The 18,137-nt window shown below is 32.5% G+C and overlaps 2 protein-coding genes across 2 annotated transcripts; both read left to right on the top strand.

Moving 5' to 3' along the window:
- The first annotated feature begins 4,312 nt into the window (after positions 1-4,312).
- LOC120076407 (dof zinc finger protein DOF1.2-like) lies at positions 4,313-5,421 on the top strand. The gene has a single exon (XM_039030224.2). The coding sequence runs from the start codon at positions 4,427-4,429 to the stop codon at positions 5,207-5,209; it is 783 nt and encodes a 260-aa protein (XP_038886152.1). The 5' UTR covers positions 4,313-4,426; the 3' UTR covers positions 5,210-5,421.
- Positions 5,422-8,503: 3,082 nt separating this feature from the next.
- Positions 8,504-10,865, top strand: LOC150029718 (uncharacterized). Its single transcript, XM_090310423.1, has 6 exons — positions 8,504-8,887; positions 8,967-9,192; positions 9,281-9,724; positions 9,917-10,275; positions 10,363-10,465; positions 10,567-10,865. The coding sequence occupies exons 3-6, from the start codon at positions 9,568-9,570 to the stop codon at positions 10,863-10,865; spliced, it is 918 nt and encodes a 305-aa protein (XP_090166549.1). The 5' UTR covers positions 8,504-8,887; positions 8,967-9,192; positions 9,281-9,567.
- The last annotated feature ends 7,272 nt before the right edge of the window (positions 10,866-18,137 follow it).

The raw sequence follows: 18,137 nt of genomic DNA, 5'->3' as shown, positions 1-18,137 counted from the left end.
ATTTTATGTTAGTTCAACATAAAATTTATGTGCGAGTATCTATAAATTTCTAACCTCTTTAATCGAAACCATGGCTATGTTTGAGAGTGACTTTGTCATGGTAAAAATCATTTTTTCTCTTGTCAAAATCACTTTCTTTTAAAATGATGATATTTGAAATGGAATAAAGTTGATTTTAAGAAAATCTGAAATCATTTAAATTAATTTTGGAAGAATTAGTTTATAGGTGACTTCTATTGAGGTGCTTGATTGGAATCAGTCCAAAAATGATTATCTAGTTTTTTTTTTTTTTTTTTGTTTAGATATTGTTGGTTAGTTGTTTATGAGACCAGATTTTTTAATTTAAATTATTGATTAGAAGATGGGATGCATTATCTATCAAGAAAAAAGTGCTTAATTAATAATTAAATTAACAAATATATCTTGCTCAAAATATCAACATATCAATCGTGCATAGAAAATTTTAACAATAAAACCAGTTGATAAAAATAGATACTCATCATAACTATTTGATTAAATAACTTTTCAAATAGAAAATACTCTATTACGTAATTTGGCTATTTAACAATCACATTTGGAATCAAACATAATAATTCAGAATCATTTTTAAATATACGAAAAACACTTTTAAAAGTTTGGAATCAAACATAAATGTGATTGAATAAAATTTAATTTCACCAAATCTTGTACCTTAATTTTATTTTTCTAAAAACATTACTTCAACCATCACTTATATAAATTTGGATGAAAAAAATTATTCACTAATTACTTTTAGTTCTTTTAATAAAATATATAGCAAAAGTACTCCCTTAACAAGATTCAATTATTAACTGAAATAACACATGTTGTGCAATCACTACATATATGGAATTATTCACCTATCTTATATTATTTTTATCGTTAATATAAAAATATAATGGTTTTCTTAACTAATAATTTTATAATTAATTATTTTTTTTTGTTAAATCATAAATTCCTTCCGTATAATTTGGAGTAAGTTAAGGTTCAAACTCTAGAAATATTTTAATAGTTAGAATTTAGTTTATATAACTATTATATTTATGAGGTTTTATCAAATCATGAGGACTAAATTTTAATTATAAATCATAAAGACTAAATTTCTAATATTCTACCAACTATATGGACCAAATTTACAATCTAACCTAAGTTAAATTACAAATTTAGACCCTATGTAAGAGAAATTTAGAATTTAGTCTCTATAATTTTAAAAGTTAAATTTTAGTTTTTATGATTTAATAAAACTTCATAAATAGTTTATATGATTTGATAAAATTCTCATAAAAAGTCTCTACCATAAGAACTGTTTATGAAAATTCTAACTTTCTCCATCCCAACAAATTTTACAATTTAACCTAAAATGTTTTAACATCATTAAAGCAAGCATATCAAGTAATTACTTGTTTATATTTAAACACTGTTTCCTAGACTAATTTAAAAAAGAGTAAATATCAATTTATATTCCTAAACTTTGGATGTTGTATCAATTTAAACCCTAAACTAATAATTGTATCAATTTTAATCTTGAACTTTGAGGATTATATCAATTTAAACCACAAACTAACAAGTGTATCAATTTAAACTCTCCATTATATTTTATTATACATTTATAAAAGTTTAGGATTTAAATTGATATAATTATTAGTTTGGGGTTTAAATGAATAAAAATCTCAAAATTCATGATTTAAATTGATACAATTTTTCGTTTAAGATTTAGATTGATATAAATCCCAAAGCTTTGGCGAAAATAATTGATATTTTTTCAAATAAATTAAATAGATGTGAACTCAAATTAAATACTGAAAATAAGACCCTCGATTCCACCACATGTCACCTCCTCAATGATTATGGAGGGGGGATTCCATTAATATATTTCATAATTCAGCATTTAAAGAAAATATTAAATCTAATCTCCATTTTACTTAAATATTTACAAAATCGAGGATTAATTTATAATAAATTTGGAAGTCAACCATATAAATAACAGCCCCCTTAGAGAAATTATTTGACAATAATTAATCTGAAAGAGACGCGTAACCTAGGATTAAATAACATAATTATAATTAAGTAGATTAAAGTCATTTAATTTAATCGCTGTGTAATTTAAGTTACTAATACAAACGAAGATACGCCACGTAACCCGTTTCATCACGTGCATTGCAACATGCTTTATTACGTTTGCATGTAATTAATTAATTAAATAATGAGTATTCCTAATATTTCTCCTTAAATCCACAACTGGAAGCACACTGTATCACTCCCATTCGTGCCGACCATCTTTCCATTCAAAATTACCATTTTGTCCTTGTCTTAAATATTGTACAACCCTAAACTTTGAGAAATAAATATTTTTCTTAATTGATTTCTTAATTATTATAAGATAAAAGAAATTATTGCCGTCAAAATGATGCTAAAAACAAGTATATTCTAAAAATAAACAAATGATAAGCAACATATATAAATTGACATTTAGGCAAGGTTTAGTTGTCCGTAATGAAAAAAAGTGTAATCGTAATGAAATTTTATTGATAGATCGATCGTAATAGGTAAGAATCGCAAATGTAATTGTTTGTTTCTTATCACGTTCGCTTCAAATTATGAATATGTTACATTTATTGTTACTGTAACAGTAAATGTAGAATATTCATGTTTCTCATACTGTAATAGTACACTAACGATAATAGTGATGATAAGTAATTTCAAAACGCAAACTGATTGATCGTCCTCTGTTCGTCAATCAGTTTGTATTTTTTTTAATTATAGGTTGGGCAGTGGGTTCCATGTGTCAATACAAATACAGAGAACAAAGTAAACGACAAATGTAATTCATTTGGATCTATTTTTTAAGATTACCATTCGTTTATTACTTTTTTCGTGGTGTAAAAACGTGATCTTATTGTATAATTAGTTCACATGTTATAAAGCAAACACGAGCATAATTCTGTTGGTTAAAACATACCATTCCACTAAGAAATTAATGTTCCTCACTCTACAAAGTTACAAACTATGAAGAATATCAAAGCTACATAACTAATGAACTTAATAAAAAATTTGTGGACTTACAAAAATTGATTTATATATATAATATTTGATCATGGTTGGTGTAATTTATGAACTCATTTAATTGATCTGTGACTTATATTGATATATTGTCCAATCAAAATTCAATTTCAAATAGTAACATTTTATATGATGCATAAGGATCCAATAATATTTCATTAAGACACCAAAAATTAGTTGTATTAATTAGAACTGATGCAACAAGTGCAAATAAAAAAAAAAAGAAGAATAATTATATTTATGTTCCCTAATTTAAGTTGGAGTATTAATTAGAAATATATTTTATTTATAACGAGACTTTTTTAAGTTGCATCATTTAAATTAGATAATATTTACATGACAAACTAATTTCATTTCCAAGACTTTCTATAATGATAAAAGACTTACTCTTATTGTTCAAACTTGCATTCATTGTTGGGAAAATAAAATAAAATAATAAGAATTATGATGAAAATTATTTGAAACCAGGTGGTTTAGATGATTTAGAGGGCCGAGAATGGAAGAGTAATTTTGTGCACAAATTTTCAACGACTACCAAGTGAGGCTTGACTAATCAAACATCAATCACTTTCAATAATATACTGCACCGAATGAAAATAAGCCACGTGGGACCTTCATGCCACGGCCATTCCGCCTCTTATATTCATGAACCTCACATTGCTCTCATATTATCTGGAATAATAATAGTAATAATACTTCCATGCATTTTGTAACTATCCACTTATTTTTGTGCATCTTTTTAAATGGTTCAATTATAATTTTTTTTTTTTTTAAATTTTGTTTAATCTCATGCATCCCTTTTTGCTATACATAAAGAAAATAGGATAATGATTAAGTAGACAAATTTTTGTTGGATAATTGCGAGGCTAGGCAATGTAAAGGAATACATCCATATCAACAATGTAAGGTTGACAAGTCTCTAACCTATATCAACAATATAAAGATTAGTGCATCTTCAGATGCAAAATGCACATAAATATTGCTCTTCTCTAGGGGCTCGATTTTTTGATTCTTGAAATTGTTTATAGTTTAAAACTGGAAACTTCTTCTATTATAAGGTTAGGGTAGAGATCAAACTTTTAACCTTTAACTTTTTACAAAGAAAACCATATTAAATACGGTTGGTTTAAAGGTGACTTACTTTTGACTTCAATATATATATTTTTTTCATTGTATTCAATATCATCATTTAATAATATTGTTTTAAAATTCCATACACACGCTCACACCCTTCCTTGGTCCTAACGACTCTCCAACCGCCCACGTTTCTCTTCACTCTACATAATTCCCTTCTTCTCCTCCATCTTCTTCACATCCCCCCTCTTCTCTCTGTTTCTCTTTCTCATCAATGTTCTCTCCACCAATGTCAGACCACCACCAACTCTCCCACGCGCCGTCGCATCTCCCTCCTCCTCCTCCGCCGCCATTCCCCTCCCATCTCGAACGCAAATGGAAACCCCATCTCGAAACACCCCCAAATTGCCCCCGCTGCGCCTCCCCCAACACCAAATTCTGTTATTACAACAACTACAGCCTCTCCCAACCCAGATACTTCTGTAAATCCTGCCGCCGCTACTGGACCAAAGGTGGCTCCCTCCGCAACGTCCCCGTCGGTGGTGGCTGCCGCAAGACCCGCCGTACCAAGTCCTCAAGATCCTCCGCCCTCTCCCGTCCTACAAAACCCGACGCTTCTACCCAAATCACCGATTCCTCCTCCAATGCCTCCGATATCGATCTCGCCGCTGTTTTCGCCCGATTTTTGAATAGTCCTCCCAGTAGTGAGCCCCAGACGTTGACCAGCTCGCCGGAATCTGTTGACCCATTGGAGAATTCCGAGATCTTCTTCGAAGGTCTCTCAGATTTGCTATTCGATGAAGAAAATCAAGCGCAAGAAGAAAAACAGGGGATCCCGGGAAATTACGAGAATCTTCCATTTGGGTTAGAAACAGAATTGGGTATTGATGAAGAACTATGGCCATCACATCAAATACAAGAACAACTTCAAGAATTGGACTCGTTTTCTTACAATTACAATGCGAATTATTTGCGGGTCTCGGATCAGTTCTGTCAAGTGGGGGATAATTGGAGCTCATTCGACTTTGCAGCCGTAAATAATGTCGAATATTTCTAAATATATCATTACATTTATATACATTTTTCATATTCTTCTGTGAAAGAGATATATATAGTCTATACTAAGAAATTTCCATGGTAGAAATTACATGGGATTCGAAACTGTTACATTGAAAACTATATGATAAAATAAAAACTTAGTGTAAGAGAAGAGCTAATTGTGATTTATGGCAATGGCTCATCAAATACGAATTTTCATTAAATTTTGAAGATCCTCTTGTTGTGTATTATTTAGTCGAAGATCCTGCAACTATAAAAGGGAAAGAAAAAGTCAAAGTTTGAATTCACAAGAAATCTGAGAAGTGAAAAGGATTTTTTATTTTAACACACACAGCTTAGCGAAGACGACGAGTGGGAAAAAAGAAAGATTAGTATTTTATTTATATATAAATCCTTTGTGAGACTATGCCTAATTTATACTGATTTATTTATTTATTATTTTTTCGCTAAAAAATTTATTTCAATCTTTGGGAACAACTTTTTTAGCGGCTCAATTTCATGGCTCTAACAATTAACATTAATTACAAGCCAGATGTGAAAGTTCAATTAGTTGTAGGGGGAAATTCAATTTTTACTTTATGCCGTAAACCTTGCTGATTCATTCACTAATTTTTTTAACCTAAAGTAATGTACCTATGTTTTTGCAAAATTTAGAGTAAAATTTACCATACTCTTTTAAGTTTGAAGTTAATTAAATTTGCGACAATTTTATCCACGAAGAATCCGATTTCACAAATTTCCCGTAGAGAATCCCTACTTCGATCCCCGTCCTTATTTTTTAAACATCTCTAATTGTAACATGAACTTAAGTTTGAGGTTTATGCGAAGAACTTGAAATTTAGAGTAAAAATTGATATAAAAATATTTTTTTTAAAAAAAAATTCCCTTAGTTTTTATGTATTAGTGACCGTTTGGGGCACCAAATATGGTAATGGTGTGTAACACCGTTTATAAACTATAATTAGTATAGTAAATGTTATTTTAAAACTCTTTTTACTATAATATTTACTATTTTTCTCTCATAATATATTTTCTAATTTGCTACAGTGTTTACTATTTCTCAAAAAAAAAAAAAAAAAATTAGTTTTAGTGCTAATAATGGTTATAATCAACTGACTCTCATAACCCACTAATTATAATAACCAAATCAGTGGCTCAAACGCTTCCTCAATGTTTCAAGTAATTTAACTCATTTATCTCTTTCATTGTTGTCATCATCTAGAATAAATTAATTTTTACCCTTTTGCCCTTCACATATGTCTTGAACTCTTATTGATTGTTTGGTTGGAGGGAAAAAAGGGTGGGAATGGGAATAGGCTTACAAAGCCTATGTTTGGTTGGTGTACTTTGTTTATTTATCTTGGAAAAAATAATTCCGAGACATCTTTTAGCCATACAAGTAAAAGAATTACATACCAATTGAGAAGTGTGGGTTTTCACTTCTTCTTCCTCTTTCTATCACCATTTTCCTTCATTCCAGCAATTTAATGTTACCGCCATCTCTCTGGTTCAGTATTGCTGCTGTCATCTCTCTTCCTCTCGTTTCGCTGGCACTTCCCTCCTACTGTATTGAACTGATTTTCTGCTCCCGTATTGATACTTACATTCTTTCAATCTCCATTTATGTCTTTTTTCTCATTCAAAAATCAAATTAGGATCTATCTAATGAAATAAGCGAAAACTTGTTTTCATTATTTGTTTTTCTATCTTTTAACAACAATAGTAGAATAGCCACGTTTGTTAATTTGTTTTTCTTGCAGTTTGGTAGTGCACTCAACATGTTTGTTAATTTGTTTCTTTGACAATGTCCATGATATTACATATCCTTCACCATTTATATTGAATAAAGAGTTCAATATATTTAGAAAACACTAAGAACTTCTCACCCCAACTAGAGAGAGATAAAACCATATCACCCTTTGATGATTCTCACCACTTTCTCTGTTCCAAATGTGGGAATTTTTTCTGAAACTCAGTCATTAAAGCCAAATTCTCTTGATCAAGGATATTGGCATTCTCTTTTAATTGTTTTTTTCAATTATATTGTTCTAATATCATTCTCTTATTTTTTTCATTATCTTCAATTAGGAAAAAAAAAAAAAAAACCCATAAACAAAAGTCTCCAAAAACCTATAAAAGGTGAAATGGGGTTGTGTAAGAAAGAAACCTTGTGAGTCTCAGAACTTTAAGTTTGGATCTTTTTAAACTTCTCCTGTTTTTGGAACCCTGAATTGTATGAAACAAAACACTCTGTGTTGCGTTGATGCACATGTTACTTCTATGACAGCTTCTTAACTTTTGCCTTTATTTCTAGTAGAATATTGTATGGAAGTTGCAGGGGGAATCAAGGGAGTTTCTATCATGTATGTGTTTATTTGTTTAATAAGTGTCTTGATTTTCTATTTGAATTTTTTTAATTTTCAATTTTGTGTTTAATAGATTCTTGAACTCTAAAAACTATTAAATGGAGTATCAAACAACTCAACTTCAATAGTAAATTGAGTTTTTTCGTGAATTGCGTTCTGATTTTGTTTCTGAACACTTCCACCTAATATACTTCAGGATGATCCAAAATTGCTATCCTTCACTACAAAAATCAAATAGGGTGAATTATTGTCTCTCTGAATCATCACCATCACCCAATTAATTCAATCTTCAAGTCAAAACTTTGAATCCACACACTTTCTTTTTATTGACATAAAAATGCCCATGTCTCTTAATTTCTAAATAATATATATGACATATCCATATCCATCCATATCCTTTCTTCTTCCTAAGCAAGAGAGTGACTATAGGATTTTGGCAACCATGAATTGCCTTTGTAGTTTTATCAATTGCTGTCATAATATAATTATTGCATCGTTTTCATTAGTTTATTTGGTGGAGTTTGTTCGATTTCTTATCTAATTCGATTGAGTTTTGGTTTTGTGAAATTTAAAATATGTTTGATGGATTGTTTGATTTTACCTTTTTTTTTTTACTTTTCTTAATTGTTCAAATTGAAGTAACTAGGATCCTATTCATTCTGCACGTTTTTTTGTTCTCTTTTGATATATTGAATGAGTTGATTTGCTACATTGTGATTTATTTCTAAAAATTGTTTATTATAATTAACTAATGATGGATAAAACATTTCATTTATCATGCAGATATGAATGACATATATTCAACTACTGAACAAAAAATTCTTATTGTCTTGTTGTCATATTTAGAGATAATAAAACAAGCAATGAAAACATCTTTTTTATTGGTAGTAATACTGTTGTATAAAGGACAAACACGTAACAGAATTATGAGTGGAAGTTCTTTCTATAGGCATCGAATTAGACAATTAAACTCTTTTCGTCTAATACATGGGAGTGATTTAGCATGTTTCGAGACAACATGAATGAATAGGAGATGTTTTAGTATATTATGTCATATGCTTAAAGCAACTGACAAATTAAGAGGCACGACACATGTAGAAGTTGAGGAGATGGTTGCAATATTTTTACATATCCTTGCACATGACGTTAAAAATAGAGTTATACGTCGATATTTTGCCCGTTCAGGAGAAACAATTAGTAGACATTTTAATATAGTTCTGAACTCTGTGATACGACTACATGAGTTATTACTTAAACATCCTGAGCATGTTCCTACCAACTGCTTGGATGAAAAATGGAAGTGGTTTAAGGTAATTTTTGTTTTATAGTTTTACACATGTTTAAATATTAATAGGTGGTTTAATTAATTTAGAGTCTTCTTGTATGTAGAATTGTCTAGGTGCACTAGATGAAACCTATATTAAAGTCAATGTGGGTATTCTTGATAGACCTAGGTATTGAACCAGGAAGAATGAAGTTGCTACTAATATCTTAGGAGTTTGCTCCCAAGATATGCAATTTATCTATGTTTTATCTGGATGAGAAGGTTCAGCTTCTGACTCAAGAGTTTTACGAGATGTTATATCTAGGAGGAATGGATTAAAGATTCCAAAAGGTAATATGTATGATATTAGGATTGGTATGTAGTTTGGATTAGAAACATTTTGTACATACATTCTCAAGTATTTAGTTGGTGTATTTAGGTTGTTACTATCTATGTGATGCTGGCTATACAAATGGTGAAGGATTTTTGGCTCCTTACAGAGGACAACGATATCATTTAAATGATTGGATGCAAGGATACCAACCAAGAACTCCAGCTGAATTTTTTAATATGAAGCATTTATCTGCAAGAAATGTAGTAGAACGAGCATTTGGGCTATTAAAAGGTTGATGGGCTATTCTTCGAGGGAAATCTTATTATCCAGTAAAAGTTCAATGTTGCATTATTACAACTTGTTGTCTCATTCATAATCTTATAAGAAAAGAAATGCCTGTAGATCCGTTAGAAGAAGATGAAGTTGGAGACATTCATTCAAGTACTTTTGACATGGATAGTGATCGAATAACACATGTTGAGAGTTCAAATGAATGGACAAATTGGAGAGATAATTTAGCAATTGAGATGTTTGAGGAGTGGAGGGGCATTAAATATTAATACTAGGATGTATTATTATGATGTAAACATGCACCTTGTTATAAGATTTTATGAAACATTATGAACTACTATATTGCTACTTATTTCATAATTATGATATGTGATGTATGTTTTGATTTTCATACTATGTTATATGTGAAGTTTTGAGTTTTAATAGTCTAATATGTGATGTGAATCATAGATATGGATGTCAACAAACAATCTACAACTGGCTCGAGTAGGTCGAAACACATGTGGAGTAAGATAGAAGATGAAAAATTAGTAGAATGCTTATTGGAGTTATCTAGCATTGGCACATGGAAGGTTGATAATGGTACTTTCAAACCAGGATTTCTCAATCAAATAGAGAAATGGATGACTGAAAAAATTCATAATTGTGATGCTAAGGCTCAACCACACATAGAGTCTAGAGTTAAACTGTTGAAGGAGCAGTACAACACAATAGCTAAAATGTTAGGCCCAAATTGTAGTGGCTTCAGATGGAATGATAAAGAAAAGTGTATAGAAGTAGAAAAAGATATATTTGATGAATGGGTAAAGGTAAATATAGATTTTTTTATTACTAGTGTATTGTTATCATGTTATTGTTGAAATGTATTAAAAGTTGATTTATATTTGTTTTCACAGAGTCATCCAAATGCAAAAGAACTGAAAAACAAGTCTTTTTCGTTCTATGAACAGTTAACCATTATTTTTGGAAAAGATAGAGCCAATGGACTTGATGCAGAAGGTCCAGCTGACATGTTTGAAGCAGTAGAGCAGGAAATGGACAATAATTTTTTTTTTTTTTGGAGAAAAATGGATGGTTTTTATGTGCTTGACCACCAATAGTTGGAGGGGAAGAAGTGGATGGACCTACCTCAATGAGTGAAGCGACAGAAAATGTACAAACTAGTACACATACATCAAATAGGTCTAGTAAGAAAAGAGCAAGAAGTATGGACCCATTGGTGACGGTAGTGAATGGTCTTGAGAATGTTATGAACAGTCATCTTTCAAGCGCTAATGATAACATTCAAGAACTTGCTATGTTTTATCGACAAGTAGCTGAACGAGAGTCTACAAGAGAAGCACGTCGAAACTCATTAGTTAGTGAAATTAGAAAGGTAGATGGATTAAGTGTTCGATAAAGGGTGAGGGCGGGTAAGATTATCACTAAAGACCAATCTCAGATTGATTATTTCTTTAATATTCCACATGATGAAAGATATGAATTCATAATAGAGGTTTTGCAAGAAGACGTTCATTCTTAAACTGTGGGAATATCGTAGTATCTTCTATGTAATAGGAGACTTTATAACATGATATACATGGACAATTATGTATATATATATATATATATATATATATATATTTATTATATATATAATATAGTTTATATATTAGTGCCCTTATCAATGATGTTACTCTTTATTTTGAGCTTGCATGTTAGTGACTTGCTAAGTTATCTTCATTTTGAATGAATGTTCTGCACTGTACTCTTGTTTTTTTTCTTTTTTTTTTAAATTTCTTTGTAACTATGAATATTGACATAATATAAATGCTTATTTTGTCTATGTTTAGTATTTATACTTTGATATTGGTTATATTTGAACAATATAACATTTACTTGGGTGATCTAATAATATTCCCATCAGGGGTGTTCGTGGGTTGGGTTTAGGGATATTTTAGGCCCAACCCTATGCTTCGGTTTGTGTATTTTTCTAACCCAAACTAACCCTTGTTCAATTATGAACCCGAACCAAACCAACTCAAAAAAAATGGGTTGGGTTGGTTCGGTTCCATCGGTTCCCTTAAAAAAAAGCTTGGAATCACCAATAAAAAATCACTACTACAAAATCTACATTACTTGACACTTGTATTGTAGCTTTTAATTAATTGACGTTTATGTGGAAAAAAACGTCAAGTAATATGATTTTGGACAAAAAAAAGGTCAAGTAAAAGGGTTAAAAAAGCGGAGATTGACGGAATATTTTGGATATTTGATAGGCCTCCAATTTAGTATGCAAATCATATAGCATTTAGTAGTTCCGGGTAAGCGATCGTGGGGTCTTCGTGGGTGATCGTCTAGTGTTACTCAGCGATCTTGTAGCAGAGCTAAGCGATCGTGTGGCTGAGCTCAACGATCGTATAGCATTTGGCAGGCGATCGTATAACATTTTGTTACTCAGCGATCGTGTAGTAAAGCTAAGCGATCGTGTAGCCGAGCTCAGCGATCGTGTAGACGATCTCAGCATTCGTGTAGCCTTTGGTAGGCAATCGTATAACATTGGGTAGACGATCGTATAACATTTTGTTACTCAGCGATCGTGTAGCATTTGGTAGGCGATCGTATAGCATTGGTAGACGATCGTATAGCATTTTGTTACTCAACGTTCGTGTAGCAGAGCTAAGCGATCGTTTAGCTGAGCTCAACGATCGTGTAGCCGAGATCAGCGATCGTATAGCATTTTGTTACTCAATGATCGTGTAGTAGAGCTCAGCGATCGTGTAGATAATTTAAGGATCGTATATTTTGTAAACGATCGTTTGGACTTGTTAAGCGATTGTCTAGTCTCTAGGTCGGTTCGATTCAAACCGAACGATTTTCCTACGAACCCGAGAACCAAACCGACCTATTCGGGTTCATTAAAAAAAATCCCACACCAAACCATTTTTTTTTAACCAACCCAAACCAGCTAGGTTGGGTTGGGTTGCTCGGTTTTTTTGGGTCTTCGATTTTTTTGAACACCCCTAATTCCCATGAAACACCAAACACATTTCCTACACAACAAAATATAGTTACTTTAATTCCTACACATATTATTTCTAGGCATTGTTTTCCCATACACAATCAAACATAGTCATCCTTGATTTCCGTAATTTTATCCCTAGAGTACAGATAAGAAAAGGGAGCAGATTAACGCACCCGCATCAAACGAAATGATGTGGCCGCATCAGTAGGTAAAAGCGGGGATGGGTGACGTCACTTTAGATAGTGGGCCAGACCTACCTATAAATCAGTTAACTGTCCTCAACTAAAGTCCCACTGCTTTTGACCTACTACATCGAAACCCCATTTTCTCCCCAGACCCTTTGACGATTCACCTATCTTAGAAGTTCTCGTTCTCAGATAACCTCACGATTCTACACACATCGTTCTCCTTCCGTAATGAAATCAACTCCCAGTTCTTCTTTAAAAGGACGATCGACGTTGTAAGATCAAATGTTCATAAGAAATCGGCCTCGACATACCTTTGAAAATCCAATTTCAGATGAAGGATTGGCATAGCGGACTTTAGAGCAAATGCCCCTTCTGTCGGTTTTGTCTTCATCCAGGCATCCAACGGTGCGATTGAAGCAACAGAGGGCTCAAAAACTGAAAAAGAGAAAAAAAAAAGAGAGCAACCTTCGGCCCAAGTAAACATGAAAGAACCAAAGAACCTCACATTCGTTTTCAAGAGTTGTGGAAGGAGACTAGGGCTATGAGAGCCTAACAAAGACAAGCCCTAGCGAAAGTAGACCAAGAGGAATTGCGGCCGAAGATCACTATTTTGGCAGTGCAAGGTACGGTTTCTCGCACTTACTTGTCGTCTAACTTGCAGGAAGACGACTCTTCATATAATGATCCATTTTCGGAGGTTGTGTGGAGGAGAGTGAAGAGGCGAGTGGCACGATTGGTGAAGGAATGGAAGATTCTGTACTAGGAGAAATTTCAATATGAGGATGCCGTGCGAGAGCTTCGGAGAAATCTTGTTGAGAATGAAGATAAGAGAAAAAGGGAAGATGAAGAAGCACAGAAGTCGAAGGAAGAGGCGCAGGAGTCAACTGAAGGTGAAAGACGTCAAAATGGAGAGAAATAGCAGAAGATGCGCCAGCAGAACTCTAATGCGACCGCATCAGCCTTGCCGTGACAAGAGAAACGGGGGTTGCGAATCTTGAGCTTCCTATTGAGTCCGATGCAAAAGCAGTGCCTTTGATAGGCCTAAAAAGTGCTATTTTCCTCTTCTTAATTCTAGGTCGTTACTATGCTTAATGTGTTTATTTAGTGATTTTGTAGATATTGAGCATCTTGAAGGTAGAATCAGTCGTTACAAATTGTTTGAGGTTAATTTGGAGTAATTAGGAGCTAATTTGAGCAACCGAGCTTCAAAAGGATGTGAAAAGACTAAAATGCCCCTGGATGTAGCGTTGCAATGCTCGCGCAACGTTACAAGGCAGTTGCTTAAGTTTTACGGATTTTTGTTTATTGAATATGAGTAAATACAAATAAAATAACTCTTTATTTTATTAATAACAATGTGTACAAAATTTACAAACTACAAGACTTTGGGAGAATTAGGATACCAATCCCAACAATGTTGGCACGCTGGGTGTGCAAGGTGGGCATGCAAAGGGACTGGTGGGCATGCTGGGTGTGCAAGATGGGCGGCAGGGGCACGAATGGGCGTGCAAGATGGGTGACACTGCTAATGCCCTGTTAGAGAAAACCTTGACTCCATTTTAATCAATTTTGAACCCAATCTAAAGCAAAAGTCTGCACATACTTCCTTTATGAAATATGTTAAAGAACCTTTAAACTAACTAACCTCAAAATTACCTAACTAACCTCAAAATTACCGCTCTTAACTTGTCTTCTACAGCTTTGAATCTCTCCTGGACTACATCTTGTTTGGACTTTCCAGTTTGGACAACCTTCACTTTCTTCACGATTTCTCCACTTTTCCGACTTTAAATCACTTCGACAGCCCCAGGTTAAACTCCCAACTCAATAAGCTTTAATTTCGTTTGAAAATGGCAGATTTTGCCCAAGTGGTTTAAGAGAACCCTCGTCTTCTTCAGACCCCCATTTTTTGGCCAAAGTTGCTCACTTTTTCTTCCAATCAAAACCATCCAACCAGTTGCTTACTTGACCTACTACGTGGCTTTTACTCATTTTTCCTTATCCTTTGTAGCCCAAGATGACTTTTCATATTAAATTAATTTTAGATTTTAGGAAATTAATCCAAAAATTATTTTCCAGGCCAAACAAGTCCAACACCCCTCTCAGCCAACTTGTATGTCCTACAAAATTTTATACTTTCTTTCCTTGTAACACTTTACCAATCACAACTCATACTCATCAGTCAAGTGCCTAATCATGATAAATTACTCAAAAAATAACAAATATTCATTAGTTTCTAAAAGAACTTGCATTTGTTAAGTAATTTCCAATTTTTAATTTCAACACTTAGCATCAAAACTTTCTTAGGTCATACAATCCAAGTTATTCATTTAGGTACATTCTAATCTCACTTATTTAGGTTAACCTTAAGCATAAACAAGAGGAAAAGGAACAAGGGCTTACATTGCTGCTCTCCGTCGCGGACTCCTTCAACCGTCTGGTTGTCGTTCTCCGACAAGCACAACTATTGTGTCTGGGGCATCGCCAGATTTTTTGTTATATTCTTTAGTAAGCACTTTTTCTGTGAATATAGAGTTTTTTTGGGTTAAATTATTGAAACCATTATGTTTGGTTTGTTAGATTCAAAATTTAGAAGATCTTGAGGTGTTGCCCATTGAGTTTAGGACCAATTTTGATAGAAATTGTTAAAATTCAGTAAGTGGGTTGGGATCTTGTTATCTTGTGAATACTCGTTTGGTTAGCATTGGTTTAATTGGTGTTTATATTTCTTTCTTGGTTGGGTTTTAGATTTGGGTTGAGACCCCTCAATTTGACTTGTTAGAATTTCGTGCTTGAAGCTTAAGTGCAATTCCAGTTTGAGCAAACATTTCGGGTAAGTGTTTTGGAATGTATTGGTGTGAATTTGTGATTTGGGTTATACTCTTAGGATTGGAATTAAATTTTGGTTTTTACTATAGGCTCAATTCAAGATTTGTTTTAGGTAAGGAAGAGAATAAATTTGTTTGATTAAGCTTAAATTCTGAGGTAAGTAATCCTACTACTAGAACCATCTTTGTGTCGGACGATAGGATTGAGGATAATTTTGAGGGTTCTAAGACTGTATGGATCATGATGCCTGATTAGAGAGGAAATATGAACATGTGACTGTCCTGTTGATATATGTGACAAAATGAGCATGATCTTATTTTGTAAGATATTTTATAAGTATGTATGAGCATGGTTTAGATTTTATTTGACATGTATGAGGATGAACGAGCTTTATATTATGATTTCTGTGTGGGACTCTATTTTATGATGCATGATATTTATGTTAGTAATAGTTACCCCCTAACCGTAGACATGTACCTACTAGAGGTTTGTGTTTTCTTCGGGATTCACCTAAATTTAGTGGTCTCCTACGGGATTTCACCAGAGGTTAGTGTCTCCTACAGGATTCACCAAAGTTTAGTGTCTCCTTTGGGATTTACTAGAGGTCAGTGATCTTCTTTGGGATTTCATCAAAGGTTAGCGATCTCCTTCGGGATTTCAACAGAGGTTTATGGGTACATCTAATCTATGGTAGGTCGGATTAAATTATCACTAGATGGCCATCCAAATGGCCATCCAAAAAATAGTAGAGGTTTTTGCATGTATCATTAGAAGGCTCCATTTATTGAACTTAAATGCATAACCTAAGCTCGGTAATGAGGTTACTTATTGAGTATTTTATACTTATTCTTTCTCATGTTTCTTTTTCAGACAAAGGAAAAGAACATGTCGGCGAATGATAAACAGAATCCGTGATCAAGCTATTAGGACCAATCAATGCTTCCGCCCATTTTTTTTCTATGGCTTCATGATTTTAAATTTAGCTAATTGTTGGATTTAGAGGATTTTCAGTTTTGATTTTCTTTTTGCCCGTTGATCGTTTTGGTTCATGTTTTAATGTGATATTTTCCTCATTTCATTTTTGCTAGCGTACCCAGTTAAATGAATTTCATTTAGATACTTTTAATAAAATTATTAATTAGATCTTTTATCTAATCATGGAAAAGTGTCGTTTTGAAATATATGCATGCACGTCTATAGTAACGACCTAGTTTAGTTTTTGTTCTAGGGAGTCGAGTCGTTACAATTAGGCCTATAGACACTACTTCCACCTCCAAATTTCTTCCTTTGTTATCTACTTTTTACCAATGGTTTAAAAAACTAAGCCAAAATTTAGAAATTAAAAAAACAGTAGCTTTTAAAAACTTGTTTTTTGAGAATTTAGAATTTGGCTAAGAATTCAACCTTTGTACTTAAGAAATATGCAAATGATGGTTAGAAATGAGAAAGAAATAGACTTAATTTTAAAAAAAAAACAAAAACAAAATACAAAATAGCCACCAAATGGAGCCTTACATTTTTATTTTTTTTTTAACTATAACCCAAGTATCAACATCAAATGCAAATTTTAACATAGTAAATAATACAAATAAGAAACACAGCAATTTTTTCTTTTTCTTTTCCCTTTATTATATAATTTCTCTAAATTTAATGCATTTTTTAATAAAATTTCCTATAATTCTAAAATAAGAAACATCATTTGTCAAATATTAGATTTTATAAACTAAGGTTCTAATTTAACCTTAAATAAACAATAATATGAAGAATAATAAATGGTCTTATAAAATTATGATGCTTTAGAAGATCAAGGTTATTTACTTTTGAGGCGAATGACTAACGGTAAAAATGAAAAATAGAATAAACTATGGAAACTTACCCATAAAATTATTTAAAAAATAGAAAAAACAAAATAGCATTTTTTTTAATGGTAGCGAAATGGGAATGCTAATTCTGAACTATTTCTTAACCCTTTTTTTTTCTTTTTTGTTTTTTCTTTCTTTTTTGTTTTTCTTTCTTTTTTTTTTTCTAAAAAAAAAAAAAACAACAGAAAAGTCTCAAAATTAATCTACCATTAATTTTTTCCAAACTAAATTATATTTAGTAAAATTCAACCTCCCCCCCCATGCCAATACTCCAGTATGCCTTACCACTCAATTAATATATCACTAACACAAACTTCCCACCATTATCGTTAAAAGCTGTTTTTTTACACCCAAAAATAGACCAAATTCTCTATAAATCTCTCCTTACCACCCTCAACTTCTTCAGACCTGCATTCCATTACTACTTACAACCAAAAGAAAAAAAAAATCCAAAAAAATAATAAAAAACAAAAAAAGACCACAAAAAAAAAAAAAAAAAAAACCAAAAAAGGGAATTTTCCCTCTTCTTGTTCTCAAGAGGTCTTTCTCTAATCTAATTTTTCCCTCCTCATCTTTTCATCATGGAAATGAAGAACTTCGCCTGTGCCGCCTTCATCACTGCTGCTGCCTCCATGAGCATGGTTTTGGCCTCCAATGAAGCAGCAGCCCCAGCACCCGGCCCATCCAGCGGTGCATCCGCTACTTTGCCCGTCGTTGGGATGTTGCTAGGTGCATCTGCTACCTCTCTCATTGCCTACTGCCTTCAGTAACTGAGTTTAGCAGAGTTG

The sequence above is a fragment of the Benincasa hispida genome, unplaced genomic scaffold, assembly GCF_027475165.1.
Source record: "Benincasa hispida cultivar pf3 unplaced genomic scaffold, pf3_genome.v1.1 HicScf986, whole genome shotgun sequence".
Classification (NCBI taxonomy): domain Eukaryota; kingdom Viridiplantae; phylum Streptophyta; class Magnoliopsida; order Cucurbitales; family Cucurbitaceae; genus Benincasa; species Benincasa hispida.
This window is presented reverse-complemented; position numbering and strand designations above follow the sequence as displayed.

Excerpts from the sequence above, each read along its gene's own strand:
- LOC120076407 (XM_039030224.2), top strand. The coding sequence starts at position 4,427 with ATGTTCTCTCCACCAATGTCAGACCACCACCAACTCTCCCACGCGCCG.
- LOC150029718 (XM_090310423.1), top strand. The coding sequence starts at position 9,568 with ATGCCTGTAGATCCGTTAGAAGAAGATGAAGTTGGAGACATTCATTCA. Across the intron at positions 9,725-9,916 it reads GTTTGAGGAGTGGAGGGGCA|ATATGGATGTCAACAAACAA; the intron begins TTAAATATTAAT and ends TGTGAATCATAG. Across the intron at positions 10,276-10,362 it reads TATTTGATGAATGGGTAAAG|AGTCATCCAAATGCAAAAGA; the intron begins GTAAATATAGAT and ends TTGTTTTCACAG.